The sequence below is a fragment of the Halichondria panicea genome, chromosome 3, assembly GCF_963675165.1.
Source record: "Halichondria panicea chromosome 3, odHalPani1.1, whole genome shotgun sequence".
Lineage (NCBI taxonomy): Eukaryota > Metazoa > Porifera > Demospongiae > Suberitida > Halichondriidae > Halichondria > Halichondria panicea.
Window position 1 is genome coordinate 6536445 of NC_087379.1, and position 22633 is coordinate 6559077.

Below are 22633 nucleotides of genomic sequence, written 5' to 3' on the forward strand. Positions count from 1 at the left end.
CCAGGCCGCGAAGAGAAAGGCTAAGCCAACCCATGCTGATACTATACTGTTAATTCCTTAACTGATTCAGTCTACAGTATCATGCAGGTTAGCTTTTTGACTAATCACTGCATATAAAAACTCGGCTATATAATTATAGAGCAAATAATATTACTAAAACTACGTATACCCAGTCACTAAAGTCTTAACTATAAAGTTCAAGTGACATTATCGTCTAGTACTCTTCTGGAGGTTCAAAGTTGATGGAGAAACCTTGCCCAGTGGAGGTGGGCATGTCAGGATAACCCTTCTCCAACTCAGCCTGTAAATGGGAGAGAAAAAGAATTTAGTACACTTGGTGCTAGGCATAAGGGCAAAAAATTGGGTTGCATGCTATACATGGTTATACGAACATTTTTTTAAGGGAGAGGAGCAAACAGTACATTTTGGGTCAGCCAAACCATAAAACTAAACACAAAATACAGCTCTGATATATAGAATACACCATAGAATAGTATTTTCTGTAGTTTTTGTTTTATGAAACTATTGGGTGCACGTTGCTCACTTCAGCGGCCTTCTCCTTGGCAGAGAGAGCAGCGTAGCTTGGCATCTCCTCCAAACCATCATTGTCGGCAAAGAGAGGGTTCTCCACGATACCAATGGAGTGGCCAGACACAGAGATATCATCTTGATCGTTCATCAGGTGGTGAGGCAAGTTATCAGATCTGCAGTGAGAGATGAAGTATGTATAATTATAAGTACAGGGCCGTAGATAGCTTAGGTTTGCAGGGGTAAAAAAATAACAGCTGAAAATATTTACTAAAAAAAAAGGTCAACCATTATTTCATATCTTCTCACAGCTATACTCAGACTCTGAGTATGGCTGTTTATGGCAACTTGTAAAACTCGCTGTGGCACCAACTCAGCTATTCATGGAGCAGCTAAAACAAGGTAGCTTAAACCATATAGATAGAGTTGAGAGGGATTGGAAACGGAAGTACCCTTGAAGTACCATCCGTGTATCTCTGCGGTTTTAACCGAGGCTTACTTTTTAACACGAGGGTTAAACATGAATATAATGTATGAGAATTGTTTTGCTTTCTGTAAGAAGTCAACGAGCAGTTCTGCTACTAAAGTTTAACTTTAATCTCATACTTGAGGCAATTTGGGACACAGGACACTATTTAGTTACACAGCCTTTAGTTAGCTATACAAGCATGAAAAAGCGCTCTGTGTATCTCTAGCTACTTCACGACAACTGAGATTAATTTTCTTCATTTCCAATTGATACCTACTATCAGGGGGCATGTGATTCAGTAATGGGGGTAGCTCTGAGATGTATGCAATAACTTTCCCGGGCTTTTGCGGGAGTTATGAAGAGATACACGGATGGTCACAGAGCCACTACATAATTATATAGACTTTATTGTAAACATCATGTGAATCACTTGCATTTCCAATCCCCTCTTTACTCTATCTATACACTAAGAAGATACTCCTGCTTCCCAGAGGTGTAGTGGAGCTCTGAATTTTACTTAAACACTTTTTCTTAGCACTGTCAGCATGTACATCAGATAGCCCTGCCCACATTTCCATTTAATTTCATCATTCAACCATTGCGCATGTGCAGATCAATGTTTCACAGCAAATCTATATAGAATGCCAGGGCCGTATGGCGCGCCATGTGTTTCAATAACAATGTCTGCATGTACATAGGCGTGTCCTGGTGTGAATATACCGAGATAGCATGCACGTGCAATGATCGCCTTATGCAGTAATCATGTCTGCACATGCAACTATTAATCTCTGTGTGTGCAGTGATCATGTCTGCACATGCAACCATTAGTCTCTGCACATGCAGTGATCATGTCTGCACATGCAACCATTAGTCTCTGCGTGTGCAGTGATCATGTCTGTACATGCAGTGATCATGTCTGTACATGCAACCATTAGTCTCTGCACATGCAACCATTAGTCTCTGCACATGCAACCATTAGTCTCTGCGTGTGCAGTGATCATGTCTGTACATGCAGTGATCATGTCTGCACATGCAACCATTAGTCTGTGCACATACAGTGATCATGTCTCCTTGTCAAAGGTTTCTTTCAAAGATTTCACAATGACAGAGGGCATGTGATTTAAGCTGTTAGCCCTAAGACTTCGTCTGGAACTCTTATAGTCAAGAAGGAAGCTTATCTCCGTTAAAGGATGATCACTGCACATGCAGAGACTAATGGTTGCATGTGCAGACATGATCACTGCATGTGCAGAGATTAATGGTTGCATGTGCAGACATGATCACTGCATGTGCACAGACTAATGGCTGCATGTGCAGACATGATCACTGCATGTGCAGAGATTAATGGTTGCATGTGCAGACATGATCACTGCATGTGCACAGACTAATGGTTGCATGTGCAGACATGATCACTGCACACGCAGAGATTAATGGTTGCATGTGCAGACATGATCACTGCATGTGCACAGACTAATAGTTGCATGTGCAGACATGATCACTGCATAAGGCGATCATTGCACGTGCATGCTATCTAGGTATATTCACACCAGGGCACGCCTATGTACATGCAGACATTGTTATTGAAACACACGGCGCGCCATAGGGCCGTAGAGAAGGATGGAGTATAGGCACAGGAATTCACCTTGTTAGTATATGTACACTTAGTTGATAATGATGTCATATCTATGTTTAGACTAGTCTGGAACATTCTAGAACTTTCTTGTGTTATGTATTTAGGTCATTGTGACCATGTGCTTAGTCAGTCCATGATATCTTTCTTATTTGTTAAACTGAGAACTTGCTCTATCTAGCTAAATCACATTGTAAGCTTTGCTAACACACCTTGCTTTTGGAGAAGAAGGCTTTCTTCTCACGACCAGAATGACCACCACCAGAACCAGTACAACAACCAGCACCACCAGCACGATCACCACAATGAGCACAACAACCCAGTCGGGAAGAGATGAAGTAGCAGCTGGGGGCTCAGTGACAGTTCCCTCATTTGGCATGGCCTGTTTGAAGGGAGATATAAGTATAGCGATGAAATAGATTTAAGTATGATGAACAGTTGGAACTGCTACAACAGAATGGTTAATGGCTAAAGCAAGCAAGTGTTGTAGAGCATTGTGACTGTTTCAAGGTTTCACTTACTCGAATAGGTTGTCCATTGCTAGAGGGTAGAGTGAACTGTGGGCTTCCAGACAGCCATTCGTTAAAACACTGCTGTTGGTCTGAACTGGCAGATGCTGTTCCATGTCCGACAAGTGTGGTGCTGTGGAAAAATTATAGTGCATAGAGAAACAAACACTAATTTCACTTTCTATAAGCTTACTATCTAAATGCATGCAGCACTAAATCTATACCCTCGAGACCAGCCATTCGTTATCTGAAAGAACGCCTGGTCAAGTTCCAATGTACAACTTGTCTAGCTGAGTCAGCATTTTACAGCATTATAATGAGGTAATACACCTTGTGCAGGCAATTATTGGTCCAAGAAATTCCTGGACCAATTAGACAAGTTGTACATTGGAACTTGACCAGGCGTTCTTTCAGATAACAAACGGCTGGTCTCGAGGCTACTAAATCTACATATTCGCTGCTAGTAATGCCTACAATTATTTGTATGGTCAATTAATGAGCATGGTAATCTACCTGAACTTGACAGTCTTTCCTTCAGTATCCGAGCATCTGAAAGTACTACTGTCGAAACAACCCACTTGGATGAAACCACACACAGTGGAATCCAAGACAGCCTTCAATGTAGTCTCGATAGCATTAATTTTGTCCATAGTGGCCACCTTGATCCAGTCACTGCATGAACCTTCATCGTCGAAAAGATTGAATATGAATTCAAAAGTGTCAGTATCACGGAGTTCCACACGGGATGGCTCACTAAAGGCCTCCGCAGCACAGGTGGCAGCTCGAGCAATGAACCAATAGCGTGTGCAAATATCGAGGCCAGGAACGTCGAGGACACTGACACTGGATCCAATAGTAGGTACAGTTTGTGTGCCAACTAGGTTCTCCTGCACAAATGAAAACAATTGATTCTGATAAGGTGTCCCTTGCAGTAAGAACAAGTTTGCTTCGTGTTGAATCAAATTTGAAACAACCAGCCTAAACTACATGTATGCATTTCTGTTACTTAGCATATAGCGGCCTGGGGGGACTCACCTCACTGAATGTGTCTCCACTATAAACGCTGACATCAACCACATCAGCATCCGATGATGTCCAAGCAAGGCTTGCTGTTGATGGGTCACTAGGATAGCGAGCGGTGGCAGTGATCTTGGGATCAACAACGGAGGCAGCTGCACACATTCAAGATACATGTTAGAAACTTCTCATAATCGATTTTGTTTTGTAATGATATTTGAATTGTAAGTACACATTTAGTAGGGTGATGCTGAATGTGTTTTTGAAGCCAAATATGTATAATAAAAAATTGCCATCATAGAATCCATAACTCACTTGATCGAGTGAACCAAAGCTCGTTGTAAATGAGCACAGGGGATGTACACACAACAGCTGATATTCTCACTCTGTACGGCACATCTTGCACTGTGGGAGAGGGCAGTGTCAGTGACATAAGCTAATAGCAAAACAACTTACGCAAGTTAGAGAAATCGGTGGTTAAGGGGTCAACATCGTAGGCAAGTGATTGTGGTGCAGGGTTCTCTACACCGGCATTTTGACCGTTCCTGCAGTCAGGTGATACGTCGACAGTGTAGGTATCTCCGCCTGTGTGCTGGTTCATGACCTCTGTTATGACAGACAAGCTGATTTGGAGGCTTGTATCACTGGTGGCTCTCACAAGAACAGGAATTGGAACTGCAGAGTGTGCATGTACGTACATTCATCATTGCACAGAATTATTTGGCAGAGCATTTAGCAGTTTTTTATGCCCCGGGGCACATATGCAAGCGAGGTTTGTGTGTCTGTCTGTGTGTCTGCTACAGCTGCTCAAGGATCATGAAGTGCAAGTAAGAGTTTCTATAGGCTTCTAGTGATGTTAATTAGATTTTAATTCGTGAATTTGCAAAATAATACTTCGTTCTCGAGTTATGCCTAGTTTTGTTAGCTATTGCAGCCTTTTCAAAAGTTCACCGAGTGTTGCTACTCTACTTAGTAGTTAGTAGAACGCTAGCTACTGGTAACTGCAAGAATGAGAAGAGAGCTGCAAGGTTCTGCTGATGCAACCTAATTTTAGACTTGAACTTTTGGCATTGATCGTTTAACAATAATCATTCGATCACTACCCACTCTTTGAGTTTGCATGCAGCAAAATTAAATGCAAAAATGTTCATCATGATAATTATAATGTGTGTATAAAAGTTATTAGTAGATTTATGTTATGTAGCTTTAGTATCTCCACTGAGGCATCAGCACCCGCGGTGCTTTCATTAATACCATAGATAACGCAAAGTGGCTACAACACTTTAGCAAGTAAAATAACAAGTTGAAAGTACTTCAAAATATTAGTCCTTATTCAAGAAAGAAGTGTATTTTTAGCTTACTTGTGAGGTCAGCCAAGGTCCTCAGTGTCGGGCCGCTAGTCGGTGGACCAAATCCAGCGGAAGTGGAAGCTGCCACACGGAAGGAGTAACTGTTGCAGCACAGCAAGCCGGAAGCTATGTAACTGTTAGTGGTGGGGGTTGCACTCAAAATGTTCTGTCCAGAGCTGGCAGAGATGACATTCAGTTGGTACATCGTGATCTCACCTGGAGCAATAATAATATTTAAGCGTCATGTGACAAGAAGTATGACGTACCATTTCTCTCGTCTTCCGAAGGTTGGTCCCAAGTGAAGGTGACAGTGCCACAGTTAGTGGCGTCAAGTTCAACAAAACCAAGGTTAGTAGGCACACCAGGTACTGAGTGAGGGATGTGTATACAATGTATGTGCAACAAATACAATACTAAGCTATAAATCTGCAAGGAATATAAACACTCACTTCCGTCAAGAGTGGTTCCATCTGCACAAGCCCGATTATTCTCTGATGAATCAGTGTACTGAGCCTCAACACAGCAACTGTAATCTGTTGCAGCGTCCAATCCAATGATGGTTTGTGTTGTCATCGTGTCATCAATGGTAGTTGCAAGGATGTGTGCACAGGACACACTGGAAAAATAAAAGGTTGTCAAATGCACGTGAGGGAGAAAAGCAGCGCAATCTAGAATCTATATTCAACAGTATTGTTAAACAAAGCATTACAGTGTCATATACACTAAGTGCAAGGTCTTATAAATGGGCTATGTTCCAATTTTTCTCACCTGTAACGGAGAAGAGTTGAGTAAAACTCAATGGGACGAGTCCAGTTGACCACAAGAGATGTGTCACTGGCAGGAACTACAGTAACGCCAGTGGGGAAAGCTGAAAAATGAATGTGAACAATTTTAAAATATGGTCCAGTACTATAGGTGTGTAATTATGACTCGTGTAAGTGTGTGCTTATGTGTTTGCTCACAGGCTTTGATTTGACAGCTGGTAGCAGAGTCCTGGGTATGTGTACAGGTGGTGAAGCCAGCTGGGCTGATGTTAGGGTTGCACCCCTGGATAGTGTTCTCAGTGCCAGTGCACATCAGCTGGTCTAGGAATACAGGAACAGTAGAAGCAGCTGGATCGTAAGGATTGTTACTTCCGGTCAGCGCCACTGCACCGTCTGTGTGATTTTGGTAAGACAATAAATATCACATAGTCTGAAGAAAATTATAACAAAAAAATAACATGTATACATATTATTATACTTATTGTATCTGATCAGTGCATCGATAGGAATGAGACTCACTGATTGAGAATCCCAACTGCCTACAGATGACTCTAGCATCAAAGTTGTCGAAGCCGTTGTTACAGATGGTACCCCACTGTTCTGCCAAGCAGTACTCTACTCGTCCAGCCAGAGGCTGACCGTTGGAGTCCAAGTCAGTGCCGCCAATCAGTCTGATATCACCATCCTCACAAAGCTCTGTGGGGGTGGAAAGCAGCAGGCACATGTGTAATTACAATCGGCTGGCATAACACATACATACTGTAATGCTCAGCACCACTCAAATCAGAACCCTCCTTAGTTGGAAGCCAAGTGTGTAAAATTGCATACACGGTCACCCACCCAGCATGGTGCATCATCAGTGGCGTAGGAACTAATTTCTCAATGGGGGGCTCTAGTTTTTTGAATGGAAGAAAAGTACGGCTATATCTGCATTGTGCAGCTTGATAAGTCATATCTATACTTATAATAGCCTAGAAAGTTGGGGGGCTCCAGCCCCTGGAGCCCCCCTTCCTACACCACTGCTGATGATTCACGGTAAACATGATAATCCACACGTATAGCTCTAAATGATCGAGGTACGTACTTTCTACACAGAGAATGCCAGCATCCATGGCGTGGGTGCAGCCAGAAGTTCCAGATGAGGGGCAGTCAATCAATGCAGTCTCAAAACCAGTACAACTAAGACCTCCCAACCATATTTGGGAGGATGGGAAACCCTGTCCATAGGTGTTATCGGAGAAGGCTTGGGCTCCTAGAGGGAGAGAGGAGTTACTTTAAATTTTGTATTCTTCATAGTGGAGCAGTTTTAAATATCAAATTATACGTTAAAGGATGCAGATAAAAGGTAGTGACATGCAGGCTTCTTTTGAGGTACAAATGGTGAATACCTGTTGTAGAGAATCCGAGCTGAATACAGGCAACCTTAGCGTCACTGACCGACCACATGTTGTTACAAACAGTGCCCCACACTTCGTTCAAGCAGTACTCAAGTCTGCCCTCGAGGAGATCAGCACCACAGTAATCGGCAGAGTTACACAGACGAATGTCTCCATCACTACACACACCTACGTATGTTCAATAGTATTGTGTAAGCACACTTCACAAAGTCACAATGGTGCATGAGGGTAAATGCATGCATGGCAGCTATATAGGCAGGCCAAAATGACACGTATATTAGCATTATCTAGGGGGTGTCAACCAAGAAGCAATCATTCATGTGCATGGCTCTATACTTGACAAGTTTGTTGGTCTTACTTTCTGGCACACAAGTGACACCAGCATCCTCAAAGTGGGCGCAGTTGTGGTTGGGATTGAAGGGGCACTCGAAGAGAGAGTTCTCCATTCCGGTGCACATGAGGTCGTCAAGATGGATAAGCCCAACACCAGCACCAAAGAAGGCAAGACTGTGAGCAGTTGCACCTAATCACATTGAAGAATCATGATGTGAGCCAGTCACGATTTATACACATGCACATACGCAACACACCTTACTATAGCTATATATGTACACACACAAAATCCACCAAGCAAAGTACATCAGTTACTGAACAGTCACAAGTTTACAATGAATGAAATACTCACAAGAAATTGCCTGTGTCTGTATAATTATATACTCACCGAATCGTGAGAAACCAGCCTGCAGACAAGCAACGTTGGCATCTGCCTGGGTCCAACTGTCGTCACAGACAGTGCCCCAGGCCTCCTCGTTGCACACCTCCACACGACCAGAGAAAGGTGTGTCTCCATTGGCCAATCTGATGCTGCCACTCTCACACACTGCAACACACAGAGAGAGACATAGCTATAATTTTTATGATTAACATCATGGGCATTCAAATTTGGAGACTGTTGGTGCATGCATTTGTAGAGAGTGGGAGACTCTCAATTACTATGGCAAAATGTTCTTCTACAGTAGTTGAATTAACAATTACAGAAAACAATTCCGTACTTTAGGACATGCATTATAACAATTAACAAAGTAAGCTATACCTGTAGATATTATAACGTACCCTCTCCACAGATGACTCCGACGTCCCGAGTGTGTCCGCCAGTGCAGAAGTCAACCATACCGATACCAAAGTGAGGACAAGTCACCAATTGACTCTCCTGTCCTGTACAGCCGACTCCATCAAGGAGGACTGGCCCACTACCTTGCCCGTAGAAAGCACCAGGTCTGATGGTGGAACCTAAAACAAGAGAGTATAGATAAGGAGAATCATTATGAACGCACTATTGCTATAACTGTGATAGTTGACTTCATGTGATGGTCACTGCCACAATATTATTATAATTATACCATGCATACTGACTTTTCCCACCCTATAGCTTAAAGTTCAGTAATCTGGTATAAGTATATAAATTTGCCTCCATAATTATAGTTGCGTGTATATAATTATGGTGAGGACATACCAATAGGAGCGAAACCAAGTTGCCTGCAAGCAACGTTGCCATCGGAAGTCCCAAATACGCGATCACAGACTGTTCCCCAGGTCTCATCATTGCAGAGCTCGATACGACCCTCAAGCTCACTGGCTCCGCCCTGTAGTCGAATATCTCCATCTTGACACAGCACTGGAGAAGTGCAGACAATAATAAAATGGATAAAACACATTTTGTACTGAGTTTATAACATAATTATGATAATATAAAATGCCTCTGCTCATGCAAGGGTCCTGAATTCAAATAAGAATCGATTTATGTCTCTATAAAGACAGCATTTGAAGTGGTTCCTCCTCACAATAGAAAGACAGTAAAAATCACTTACGATCTTCGGCGCACATAATTCCAGCATCGTTGGCATGGGAACATGTGGAAGCATCCATGGAGTACATGCAATCGGAAAGGCTTTGCTCCTCCCCGTTACACACCACTGAAGTGCCGTAGATGGGACCAGTGCCTTGACCGAACGAAGCACCAACCGTTGAATTAGCATCTGTAGGAGAAAATTACTGAAATAGTTTGCTGTTCGCAGTTTCAGAACATTAGTAGAAAATGATCAGATTACACAGTAAAAGACATCTATAGGTCAATTACTCTATCTACTCACTATGTCTTGAATATCCCAGCTGACTGCAGGCCACCTGAGCTTCCTCCCGGCTCCATAGATTGTCACAGATAGTACTCCATGCTTCCAGACGGCAGATTTCAATTCGCCCCTCACTGGATCTCGTGCCTCCAACCAGTCTTAACTGAGACTCCGTGCAAACAGCTGTGGTTGAAATGATGAAACGTAAGATATATTTGTGTGTGTGCGTCTTATAATGAGTTCGTTTTTCTAGTTAATAATTCGTTTTAGTATTGGAGTAACGCACGTGGGAAGTTGCAGCGAACAGAGGCATCCTGAGAGTGGTCGCAGTCATGTGTTGTTGTGGCGGTGCAATCGAAGATGTCAGTTTCAGTTCCACTGCATGCCACGTCGTCGAGGTAGATCGGACCAACTCCCTGTCCAAATACTGCACCCTGGATGGCCTGGGCATCTGCAGTACACCAAAAGATTGATGGATAGCATTAACTAAAAGGAATGGAACGTCAGTGACCATGGACATGCATACGATACTAACATCATATACACGCGTGTGCAGGATCTGAAATAATAATTATGTAAGCTTGTAACTTAGCTTCATTTATCAGGCAGAAATCAATACTGTTCTCACAGTGCTAGTCAATTGTAACTGCTGATTTGGTACGTAGACATGAACCTATGCTTTTATACTATTGACCACTAGAACACCAACTGACCAATTCCAGAGTAACCAAGGTGTCTGCACACCACGGTAGCATCGAGAGTGCTCCATCCATCATCACAGACAGTTCCCCACGTCTGGTCCTGGCATACCTCCACACGACCTTCGTAGATGGAGCTGCCATCAAGTAGTCTGATGTCCCCAGTGGTACAAGCTGCAAATGAGCGGACGCACGTACATGCATGTACGTTACTCAATCACATTTCCTTAATTACGTAATTCAAAGTATTATTATCTCTACAGATTTAGTGAGTTTGAAATGTTCTGTTGAAATACATTTTTAGTTGATGCATGTGTATCGGAATTTAAGTAAGCCATTGCCTACTGGCAAACTAAAAAAAATTGTATCCCATAATGCTATCAACTCAGTGCACAGCATCCGAAAACAGTAAATAAGACTTCCATGGACTACAAGAAGTACAGTACAGGTACTGATTGCCTTACGTAGACAACGTAGTCCAGCGTCCTCAAAATGAGCACAGTCAGCAGTGTGAGCATCGTAGCCGCAATCGATGAGTCTCTCCTCATTACCATTGCAGGCGAGGTTGTCCAACCATATCGGACCAAGGCCTTGACCGAACGGAGCAAGGGAAAGTGCTACAGCATCTGTTGTTGAGATAAAAACATAGGCATAGTGAATGACTGACGAGTGGTATAGCCAATGAAAATGTCACCACGGGGAAGGGTTCGAATACCACTGCCATGGGTAAAGGGTTGCATGTATTTTGAAGGTCTACAAAATACATTAATGCATGGGTACATCTCAGTAATTAGTGTTCATTACAGTAACTATTGCACAACAAAAACACTTATGTCATATGAGATACACCATCGTATTTTAGTGTTAAAATGACAGAAATTTATGTCATTTCTACATGAAATTTCAAAAGATGCGTTTCATTTAAATGTTACTGTAACGAATGTGTTTTTACTGTGTGCTTACTGTCTCGGGAGTATCCAAGCTGCCCACAGGCAACGCTAGCGTCAGGTGTATCCCAGATGTCGTCACATACTGTACCCCATTGCTCGTTAAGACACACCTCCACACGACCTTCGTACTCATTTGTACCCTCAACAAGGCGAATGTTTCCAGTTTCACAGACTGCAAAAAATACAATTTGAATAAGGCCCTTATTTTACCGAGTTTGCAGGAATTCAATGTAGAAGTTAAGCAACATGTCATGCAGTTTTGCACTTGCACACATTTTTCAATCATAATGGAAACATACTTTCTTGGCAGATAACTCCAGCGTCGTCTGCGTGAGTACAAGTGCTGGTGTCAGTGCTAATTGGACATTCAAGGATGTTCTGCTCCGTACCGAAGCAAGATAGTTGAGTAAAAGCGATTGCACCAGTTCCTTGACCAAAGAAGGCATTGCTAAAGATCTGAGCACCTGCAATGGGTACATACAGCATGGATTAAATTACTCCCTACAAAACTAATATTCGGTAGTAAAACCAATATTCAGTAGTAAAACCAATATTCAGTAGTAAAACGCATAATTATATATATATATTCCTGTGATAGCCTACGGTAGTTTAACTAACTGTTACATTTGCTGCATGGCCTAAAAAAAAGGGCTTTGGGTGGTCGCACATATCCAAGACTTCACTCAAGTTTGTACACTTACCATTTGAGGCAAAGCCCAGCTGCCCGCAGAGGACGTTGGCGTCATTGAGGGACCAGCCCTGATCGCAAATAGTCCTCCATTCCTCTCCGATGCAGATCTCTGGGCGACCTTGAGTGCCATCAGTGCCATTTTGCAGTCTGACGTCACCCTCGACACAAAATACTGCAACGTATATAGGGTATTGAGGTAAATGTGCTAGTGCATACTAGTATATAACACTGAATTTTCAACATACCTCGTATAATCAGGAATTTGATTATATAAACTCATACATTAACCCATTAAAAAATTAGAACACTTCAATAAAAAGGACACTTTTCTGTTGCAGAGTTGCTGCTGCGTGAAAGTCTCGACTAAGGTAAATTCTGACTCACAGTTTTCGCTGCAGTCGATTGCTGCGTCTTCACTGTGGGTGCACATGTCGACGTTAGGGTCAGTGTATGAACAGTCGATGAGCCGCTCCTCGTCTCCTGTGCAGCCTAAGCTGGAAAGGGAGATAGCAGAAACACCCTGGCCATAGGCAGCCAATGGTCTAGCAACAGCATCTGCCAAGAAAAAGTGTAATTTTTAAACGCCTGCATGGGTACACATGTACGTATGTTGTGTATACTGTACACTAGCATCTGAACTACAACTGGTGATTTCAGCAAAGGTGGTTTCAAGCAAACATGCAAAGTCCAGAAACAGATACAATTAAGAGTCTCAGGTAAATAATGTGGGCTCACTGTATCGAGAAAATCCTAGCTGTCTGCAAGCCACGTTGGCATCATTTGTTTCCCAGGAGTTGTCACACACTGTCCCCCAAACCTCGTTCAAACACACCTCCACGCGTCCACTGTTGTTACGGAGATCCGGCATATTAGTTGGCGTGATCAGTCGAATATCCCCATCCTGACAGATAGCTGTAGGAGTGGCACATATATAATTATGACATGACGCAGCAAACCACAATCACACTAGATATACGGGACAGCAAAATAAAACGGCTCGACATTAATTTTATTAATCAGCCCTCTCAAAGGAATGAACAGTGGTTTTTAAATACTGATTACAATAGCGTCTTCTCATTCATATACATGTAATAATCAAGTACTTATTCTTACGTGCTGGATTGCAACGAACTCCGGCCTCAGACGAGTGACTGCAGCTGCCAGTAATAACGGCAACAGTGTTGGTACAGTCCAGGAGGCTCAACTCATTACCAGTGCAGCCAAAGTTGTCAAAGAAGATGTCTCCAGTTCCAGGATCATAGAAGGAGCTTCCTTGGGCCAGAGCACCTGTTGAAGTGACAGATTAGTAATGAAGTTCTGTAATACTGTAAACGTGAAATTTAAGAAATAATACTGTAGTTACGGCAAAACAAATTATCATCTTTGGAAATGTACACACATGTAGATAACACACATTCTCACCAAATCTAGACAGTCCGAGCTTCCTGCAGGCGACACCTGCATCAGTTACGTCCCAGCCGCTGTCGCAGATGGTGCCCCAGATCTCGCTCACACACACCTCAACACGGCCAGCTAAAGGAGACGTGGAGGTCCCACCCAGTCGAAGATCGCCATCTTCACAGATCTCTGAACAAACAACCAGGCATCGCTGATAATATTTTGGCTTAGTTTATTGACATTATATACTGTAACTGTAACTAGTGAAAGTGGAGCTCAATGGGTTGACTCTTGGTACACTACATGCAATTGAACAGGAACATACGTCCAAACGATTAGAGGCAATACGTCCTGCTCAATTCGCTACGGGTGACAATAGGAGCCACATGCTTGGAAACAACTCTACGGTCAACTCTTGTTCGTGACATTCAACTAGCAGAAAAGTTGTGATTCTAAACAGAATTTTGATGTACAATATGAGAATACTTCTACACTCACTGTTCAAAGAGCAGATAATTCCAGCATCTTGAACGTGGGAGCAGTCAGAAGTGTCAGTGTCCACTACGCAGTCAAAGACAGAGGTCTCACTTCCGATACAGGCAAGGTTGTCAAAATGAATGGCGCCCTCTCCCACTCCAAATGTGCCGTCAGTGATGGCCATGGCACCTGCAGGAGAGATAAACATTACATTACTGAGTTTCTTCAATCAAGGCAAAGGTTTAACTGGTGTCACTGCATGAAGATCATGTATATATACATAGCTCTAAATTCATTCTTATAATTATACTGACTACACAAAAGGCCTCAAGCTAGGGAGGGAACAAGGCAAGCAGACGAGACAGATACCTATGTATACATTTGCTTGTAGGACACTCTATATGCATGGAACCAGGGCATGCATGGAACCAGTCACCCGTGCTTACCAGCTCCAGAGAATCCGAGCTGCCTGCACACCACATTAGCGTCATTGACATCCCAGTTGTCGTCACAGACTGTGCCCCAGTGTTGGTCACTGCACACCTCTACTCGTCCCTGACCGGTCATACCCTGTCCATCAGCAAGTCTCACCGTACCGGTATTGCATCCTGAACACAAAGATATCCTTACTTATTTATTTATCCACATACTACGTATTTTCTGTCGAGTGAGTATACATTGTATAAGTGCATACATGTCTTGCATGCACTGCCAAATAGTTTTTGTTGGTGCTTGCCATAATTATAATTATGGGATTTGAAACACCAACTCTCTACATAGATGTGATACATACTTCACTAAAGTTTTTCGAACAGGGCCCACAAACTATATACTAGCTATAAAAAAAATAAAAAAATAATTTGTCTTAGTACATACCTTCTATACACCTGACTCCAGCATCGTTGTTATGACCAGTGCACAGGTCCATGGAGAGGAAGCCATTGTTGAAACAGTCCAAAAGTCTCTCTTCTTGTCCGAAACAGAACACGAAATCGAACCAGATGGGGCCCATTCCCTCACCAAAGGTAGCGTCATATAATGCAACGGCGTCGAAGGGCTGAAAGCCAAGCTGACGGCACACAATATCACCCTCAAATTCAGTCCAGAAACTGTCGCAGATGGTTCCCCAAGTTTCGTTGAAGCATAGCTCCACGCGACCCTCAAAGTCGTTAGTTCCATCGGCCAACCTCAGATCTCCATTCTCGCACATCACTGCAGTCATTGACGAAAAGAATAAATTCTTGGAAACATTGCATTAAACAAACACATTTGTATAATTAACACTAATCACACCATAAGCTTGAGCAAACTTTTGAATTTTGTTTATATTATTTAATAAGGGAATACCACAAATTTTACAGGCACATAGTTACGATCACTTACAGTTTCCACTGCATCTGACAGATGCATCCTCAGCGTGAGTACATTCGCTTGCGTCACTGGAGTAGGTACACTCTTGAATGTGGAGCTCTGATCCAACGCACTGCACGTTGTCGAGGTAGATGGGGCCCGTGCCTTCTCCGAACATCGCATTGCTGAAGTGAATTGCATCTGTGGGTAAAGAAAAAGACAATATTATGTTATTACTTTGTGCAAAATTATAATGGTCTCCGAAATATAAGCATGCATATTATGTGGCAGTATGCGTTCTAGGAAAGACGTGTCAACAATAATAACTGTGTGTGTGTTGCAGTTATAGTCTTCATGTGTCTATCAATGTCCCTATAATATATTGGGGTGTTCAGAAAATTTCAGTCAAATTACTGGTGAGCATGCATATTCAATCTAACTGTACTTCTTAAAATGAAGAAGAATTCTTAACTTACTGAACCTAGAGAAGCCCAGTTGTCTACAGGCCACGTTGGCACCAATGCTGTCCCAGCCATCGTCACACACAGTACCCCATACTTCATTGAGACATATCTCTAGTCGTCCCTCTAGTCGGTTACTGCCTCCCATCAGACGTACTTCTCCCTCGTTGCAGGCAGCTGCAAGCACAGAAAAACATGTGAGCATTAGCTCAGAATGGACAGTTTAATATAATTATGCTTACGTGTAGCAACAGTGTCTAATATATACATTGGTATATCTATTGGATAACTTAATAACAATTACTGTCATGAAAGTGGTGAATTTTGCTATGGCGACTCACCAAATTCGCTACACTGCACCCCAGCATCCTGAGAATGGAGGCAGTTTCCAGTGGCCTCAAGGAATGGACAGTCCACCAATCCCTGTTCAGTTGATGTGCACCCGAAGTTGTAGGCATAGATGGGCACCATGGTATCGGCCGTAGGCCCGTAAAAGTTTCCTGTTTGAGCGACTGCACCAGTAATTGACCACCCGAGTTGGCGGCACACAACGGTGGCATCCTCTTGCCCCCAGGATATGTCGCAGATGGTACCCCATACATTGTTACGGCACACCTCCACTCGTCCTTCACTCGTCCGGAAGCCATTGGATAGTCTAATATGTCCAGCGACACAGCCTTGACAGATGGCTCCTGCATCTTCGATATGGAGACAGTTGTGTATCATGGTATTGGGACAGTCCAGAAGGCTTTCCTCGTCTCCAATACACATGAGGTCGTCAAGGTGGATTTCACCTGATCCCACGCCAAAGGAGGAGAGACTTGTAGCAATGGCTCCTACGAGGAATAGAGAGAGATAGGAGGCAAGGATGAATGTATGGAGATAATGACACTTAATCAAAGGTATGGCTATACTCAATACTGCCTCCACAATGTTCACACATGATTTTGTCCATACAAAAGAATTAATACGGAACAACACTATGACTGTGTGCTGCATGCAATTCTAGTATAAAATTATATATTATACACTGAGTATCTTCTCAAAACGACCACCTTGCTATCGTGAACATTTAGAAATAGCTACATATGAGAAACACACAGTCAGGTTTTAGTCTCAAGTGCTTAGCCCTTTACCGAGCACCACTTTAGACGCCCAATGATATGCGTGCTTATACACACACAGGTAGGTTCCTAACACACGATCGTACCAGCAGCTGGTAGTCCAAGTTGCCTGCAAACAACAGCAGCCTCAGCATTGTCCCAGAAGTCATCACAGACTGTGCCCCAGGAACCATCAATGCAGATCTCAACACGGCCTTCGCTGGGGCTGCTGCCACCTGCAAGTCTCACCTCGCCTTCCTCACAACCTGCGTACAAAATATTCGCAGTAACTACATTGTACACAAGGTCACATGACAAATTAACAAAGACACTACGACATTCTTCCAATTTTGAAAATAATGTTGAGCCAATACCTTGGTTGCAACGGACACCAGCATCCTGGGTGTGGTCTCCAGGGCAGTTGGACGTGACAGGGTCAAAGGAGCAGTCAGTAAGGCGACTCTCAAGGCCGGTACAGCCAAACACATCAAACTGGATCTGTCCAATACCTTGTCCAAAGAATGCATCAGTGAAGGCCACAGCTCCTGCATGTTATAACATAATTGCTGAGACATATAAATGTAACGGTCAATTTTCCCGCTATAATTATGGCAACTATAGTCACCCACTCCACACCTACACCCATACACTCCCCACAATACACACATATTCGTATTTCACAACACCAAAAACAAGTTAATTACTGCGCAAAGTTGATAAACAAAACCTATAATTACCCATAGCAGAATATCCGGCCTCTCTGCAAGCAACATTGGCATCGTTGTTTGACCAAGCTCCATCAGCACAGATGGTGTTCCAGTTCTCACTAATGCAGAGTTCCACGCGACCTTCATACTGATTGGACCCGCCCACAATCCTTAGCTGGTTGTCCTCACATACAACTACAGAGGGGAAGGAAGTTGTTAGTATGAAAGCTCTGATGTAACTTAACTATACTGAGAACATATGTGCTTGTCTAAGGTAAAGAAATTATATACTTACACACTGAGAGGTAACCCTTGATCTGCTAACACATGCATGCAGGCTAGCTATAGCTGAAACATAATTTTATTATGCTGTATAGAAGCTTCGAGGCTGGCCCCAATAACCTAGCTGTGTTATGGAGAGTGATCACATTACAGAGTGACCACAATAATTATACATATAGACAGATTTCACTGCATAATCATTCGAACGTACGTTCATCTCTGCACACGAGCCCAACGACGGTGGTGATAGTGCAGCTGGGATCGATTGTAACGTTTGCAGAACACTGAGAGAGAGCAGTCTCATCACCAGTACAGTCTACATTGTCAAGCCCGATGGTCGGGACCATTCCGTACATCGAACCATCAGTTACATCAGCATCTGTAGATAGTTGAGGTAAAAATGACAATATCACATCCATAGCTTTAGAAGGGAACATTAGTTTGAAATCTACTAGCACACAACATGTACAATTACAGTGAACGTTGAAAATGGTACTCACGATATCTTGAGAAGCCCAGCTGTCTGCAGATGACGCTGCCGTCAATTGAGTTAAAGTTATTGTTGCAGACGGAATACCACATGTTGCTAAGGCAGAACTCCAGTCGTCCCTGGTCAGCACCAGTACCACCAGCCAGTCTCACATCTCCATCCACGCAGGCCTCTGTATGTGCCCACAAAGAAAATCATGAATTAGTGCTCAATGTTTGATTATAGACATTGTAGTGCACTCTAAAATCATTTGCAATACTATATACTGTAGATTCTGTTGTCACGCTGGAAAGCGGTCTAGCGTTAATATGCTGCAGGACAGCTCACAAGTATGTACATGCAATTATCTATAGATAAATTTACATACATGAGGATTGTATAACACACATGCATAAACTAGGCCAATCAGTTAGGACCTAAATGTCTGTATGTTAGGGCTACATTTCGTACCTGCTGGACAGGTGACTCCAGCATCCTCAGAGTGAGCACAGTTGTGGATGTTGACTCCGTTGTGGGGACAGTCAAACAGGGAAGCCTCAGTGCCGGTACAGGCAAGGTTATCAAAGGTGATTGGTCCAGTTCCTTGTCCAAATCTAGCTTGAATTTCAGCAGTGGCCGTTGTGCCAGGGGGCAAATAACCCAGCTGTCTACAGATCACGTTTGCCTCATTGACAGCAAAAAAATCATCACAAACAGTGCCCCATACGTTGTTGTTGCACACCTCAACTCGCCCCTCGGTCAGTGAGGCTCCACCCACCAATTGTATTTGACCGGCAGCACACTCTGCGAGGGAGAGATACAGCTGTCAAAATTGGTTCTTACGAGCCAAGGTACCAAACAAACTGTGCTAATGAAAACGCATTTGTGCAGTCCGGATAGCACCAGACTTAAGTGTTCAATACGTACGCACATACCTTGACAGGTGACACCAGCATCCATGGCGTGAGTGCAGTCTTGGTTGGCAATACCATCGTGCACACACATGCCTAGACTCTCTTCAGTACCAGTGCATGCTACATTCTCTAGCCAGATCTGACCATCACCCTCGCCAAAAGAAGCACCACCAATGGCCGTGTTCATTCCATCTGCAATGATGTATCCATGGTAATGTCTTATCCATGGTAATGTCTTAATATCCTGATACTGACTGGTGACTTTGTCATCATACGTAATGTAAAAATTAAGCGCTTTATAAAATAATATACAGCTAAAGAATGCTAGTGCACACACAACATGTAGTACAGTTATACATGGTCTTGATGGACTCTAGGAACTGATTTTGTAAGTACCTCTGACGTATCCCAGTTGACCACACACGACATTGGCGTCCTCAATGCCCCACCCACTATCGCAGATGGTGCCCCAGATCTGATTGTGGCAGAACTCCACTCGACCCTGACCGCTGCTAGTCCCACCTGACAGTCTCACATCTCCGTTGGAGCAAGGTGCTGCAGTGAGATATCAAAATCTATGGTCAAGGAACACATCTATAGAGGAATACGATCATATAACGTATGTATCAAGGTTACACCCAGATGGTTTTAATTATGGAACATCAAGTATAGCGGAGAGCAGACCCTCGTCCTTTTCATAATTATAATTTCTTGTTCAGGTTGTCAATACACATGCACCGGCCCACAAGATGACACAAGCACACCAGCTCACACGATAACACAAGCACAAAAAAATGGAGTTACTTACGTGGGATTGGCAAACATCTGACACCGGCATCCTCAGAGTGTGCACAGTTGTGGAGCCCGATTTCGTTGGAAGGACAATCAATGAGTCTATCTTCGTCTCCAGCACATTGCACATTGTCGAGTAAGATGGGGTCCATTCCCTGACCGAAACCAGCAAACCTGACAGAAGTAGCACCTGTAGGGGGGATTCACAAACAATAGTGCCTAATGCATAATCTTTCGCAATAGATTCTACGTCACTGTTCTGTGTTGTACGAGTATTTAGAATACTAAATTGTGCATGTATGTGTACTTCATATGAAATTTTGCACCAATGAAAATACCCGCTATATACGGTTACTCACTGCTATACTTTTCTTATCACATTGGAGAAATAAATTCTAACCTTGGTCCCAGAATTCGAGCTGCCTGCACACCACATTAGCGTCTTCGTTGCCCCAGAAATCGTCACAGACTGTGCCCCATGTTTCGTCATTGCACACTTCCACACGACCTTGCATCGAGGGGTCATCACCTCGGAGAGCGATGTCGCCAGCCAATCGGATATCGCCCTTTAGACACACCACTGCAAAAAGGAAGAGTTAATAAATAGCAAGCAACACACACTCAGTCAAATCTATGCAAAAGTGTCTTGTTTCAAAGCTTGAAAGTATTCTTTAAAGTGTTTTACGCTCGTGCTCTATGGATATTATTGGCCTCGTGGAAGTTCTCGAAGCATCATGTAGCACTCGGCTTCGCCTCGAGATACATGAGCTTCTCGAACTTCCGCTTGGCCAATAATATCCATAGAGCACTCGCAACCGTGCATTAAATATAATTAATGTTCTGTAATAGCTGGGGCTAACTGAAATAGAACTTGTTGCCCAGTGAGTGGGCAGATCAAAGCAATCCAGTGCTCAGTATATGGCATGTTGCATCACTGCCATGGCTACCATAATGCACTGGATTATATGCACTTGCACTGTGTGTAAAAATGCAGTAGATTTCTTTATCCATTTGGGACTTATGCCCCACTGTCCCACCCAATACTCAGTTGGTCCCTTTTATAGGCTACTACTTTTACAACTACTAGTGGGAAGAAAACCTAAAAATTTACTATGGAATTCAGCAAAACTAATGAATACACTAAATTCCTTCAAAACACATGTCTTTTATTACGATTTATATGACCAGTCAGACGAGTTTAACGTCATTGGGCAACAAGTTAGTTATTGCAGGCGCCCTCGTGCAACATGCCATATATTGCACTGGATGACATAATGCCCTCGGGGCCTGCGGCCCTCGGGCATTATATTGCTCCAGTGCAATATATGGCATGTTGCACTCTGGCTGGGCAATAACTAATTAACTAATACATAATAATTATAGCCGAAAAATACCGGAAGTGTTGCAGATGACTCCTGCGTCCATGAAATGTGTACAGGTGGCCACTACAGTGTCGCTACCAGGACAATCGAGAAGGCTGTCCTCAGAGCCAGTACAACGTAACTCCGTGAGCTGGATGGGGGAGGTTCCCTGTCCGAACGAGGCTCCAGTTGTAACATTTGCACCTGTACAAATTTGTGAATTAATTCATGTCAACAGAACTGAATCCACTACAACTGAAAAGTAGCAAAAGGGAGACAAGCCAGAGAAAAGGCTGTTCACAGTTAAGCCTGAGGGACTCACCAATCCTAGAGAATCCAGCCTGCCTGCACACCACAGCTGCCTCCATCTCATCCCAGAGGGCATCACAAACTGTTCCCCACACCTCACGAATGCACACCTCCACACGGCCAGAGCCGGGAGCGTCTCCACCAACCAGTCTGACATCTCCAGACCCACAGACGACTGTCAGCAAAGGAGCCATAATAATAATCACAATATATATGTACACTATACATACAGTACATATAAACATTGGCATCGTAGTTACATCCAGCTAACAGACGTGACTGGTTAATTACAAGTACTGTACGGTGCTATCTTAATTAACTTACTGCCAGAGCTACAGATGGCACCAGCATCAAGGCTATGATCAGTCGGGCAGCTGTGAATGCCAAGCCCAGAGCTCGGACAGTCAAACAAGGAGTCTTCATTACCGATACACTGGACTTGGTCAAAGAGGATTGGACCTCTTCCAACTCCATAGCCAGCAGACAGTGCACCGTTGGCAGTGGCTCCTATAGAAGTATGTGCATGCGTACTTAATCCTTAATTTTGCATGTGAATAACTTATACAGAGCTGTAAAAGAATTATATACCTTTACATTACTAGCTAACTATATATACTAAGGTTGGATTTTGTGATAGATATTTGCAATTAATTTAACACACCGAATCTTGAGTATCCAATTTGTGAGCACACAATTCCTGCGTCAGGACTCTCCCAGAAGGTCTGACACACCGTGCCCCATTCTTGGTTGTTGCACACCTCCACACGACCTTCCAGATCGCTCAAACCGTCCACCAGCCTCACACTGCCTTGAACACAGACTGAAAGCGGAGAATAAAATGTGTGAACATGCATGTTCATACTTGTACGGTATACTTGC

General features: G+C 43.3%; 1 protein-coding gene across 1 annotated transcript in view; it reads right to left on the bottom strand.

The window, feature by feature from the left end:
* Nucleotides 1-93: 93 nt before the first annotated feature.
* LOC135333880 (uncharacterized) overlaps nt 94-22633 on the bottom strand; it is a 39046-nt gene continuing 16506 nt past the window's right edge. The window contains exons 40-91 of the mRNA XM_064528896.1: nt 22416-22574; nt 22079-22261; nt 21768-21929; nt 21479-21649; nt 20485-20664; nt 20101-20274; nt 19689-19847; nt 19314-19484; nt 18850-19182; nt 18410-18571; nt 18121-18288; nt 17658-17822; nt 17295-17465; nt 17028-17186; nt 16159-16653; nt 15833-15994; nt 15390-15557; nt 14883-15218; nt 14453-14614; nt 14028-14195; nt 13554-13718; nt 13245-13418; nt 12867-13043; nt 12516-12686; nt 12142-12303; nt 11740-11904; nt 11454-11612; nt 10955-11116; nt 10506-10664; nt 10079-10243; nt 9814-9975; nt 9532-9699; nt 9177-9338; nt 8777-8953; nt 8385-8543; nt 8022-8186; nt 7655-7831; nt 7351-7518; nt 6786-6962; nt 6465-6659; nt 6271-6370; nt 5952-6118; nt 5769-5870; nt 5515-5718; nt 4610-4828; nt 4469-4558; nt 4172-4308; nt 3650-4023; nt 3149-3269; nt 2840-3009; nt 545-704; nt 94-301 (exon numbers count right to left, since the gene is read on the bottom strand). Coding sequence (XP_064384966.1) covers nt 215-301; nt 545-704; nt 2840-3009; nt 3149-3269; nt 3650-4023; nt 4172-4308; nt 4469-4558; nt 4610-4828; nt 5515-5718; nt 5769-5870; nt 5952-6118; nt 6271-6370; nt 6465-6659; nt 6786-6962; nt 7351-7518; nt 7655-7831; nt 8022-8186; nt 8385-8543; nt 8777-8953; nt 9177-9338; nt 9532-9699; nt 9814-9975; nt 10079-10243; nt 10506-10664; nt 10955-11116; nt 11454-11612; nt 11740-11904; nt 12142-12303; nt 12516-12686; nt 12867-13043; nt 13245-13418; nt 13554-13718; nt 14028-14195; nt 14453-14614; nt 14883-15218; nt 15390-15557; nt 15833-15994; nt 16159-16653; nt 17028-17186; nt 17295-17465; nt 17658-17822; nt 18121-18288; nt 18410-18571; nt 18850-19182; nt 19314-19484; nt 19689-19847; nt 20101-20274; nt 20485-20664; nt 21479-21649; nt 21768-21929; nt 22079-22261; nt 22416-22574 — 9308 coding nt within the window. The 3' untranslated portion in view covers nt 94-214. The remainder of the gene's footprint in view (nt 302-544; nt 705-2839; nt 3010-3148; nt 3270-3649; nt 4024-4171; nt 4309-4468; nt 4559-4609; nt 4829-5514; nt 5719-5768; nt 5871-5951; nt 6119-6270; nt 6371-6464; nt 6660-6785; nt 6963-7350; nt 7519-7654; nt 7832-8021; nt 8187-8384; nt 8544-8776; nt 8954-9176; nt 9339-9531; nt 9700-9813; nt 9976-10078; nt 10244-10505; nt 10665-10954; nt 11117-11453; nt 11613-11739; nt 11905-12141; nt 12304-12515; nt 12687-12866; nt 13044-13244; nt 13419-13553; nt 13719-14027; nt 14196-14452; nt 14615-14882; nt 15219-15389; nt 15558-15832; nt 15995-16158; nt 16654-17027; nt 17187-17294; nt 17466-17657; nt 17823-18120; nt 18289-18409; nt 18572-18849; nt 19183-19313; nt 19485-19688; nt 19848-20100; nt 20275-20484; nt 20665-21478; nt 21650-21767; nt 21930-22078; nt 22262-22415; nt 22575-22633) is intronic.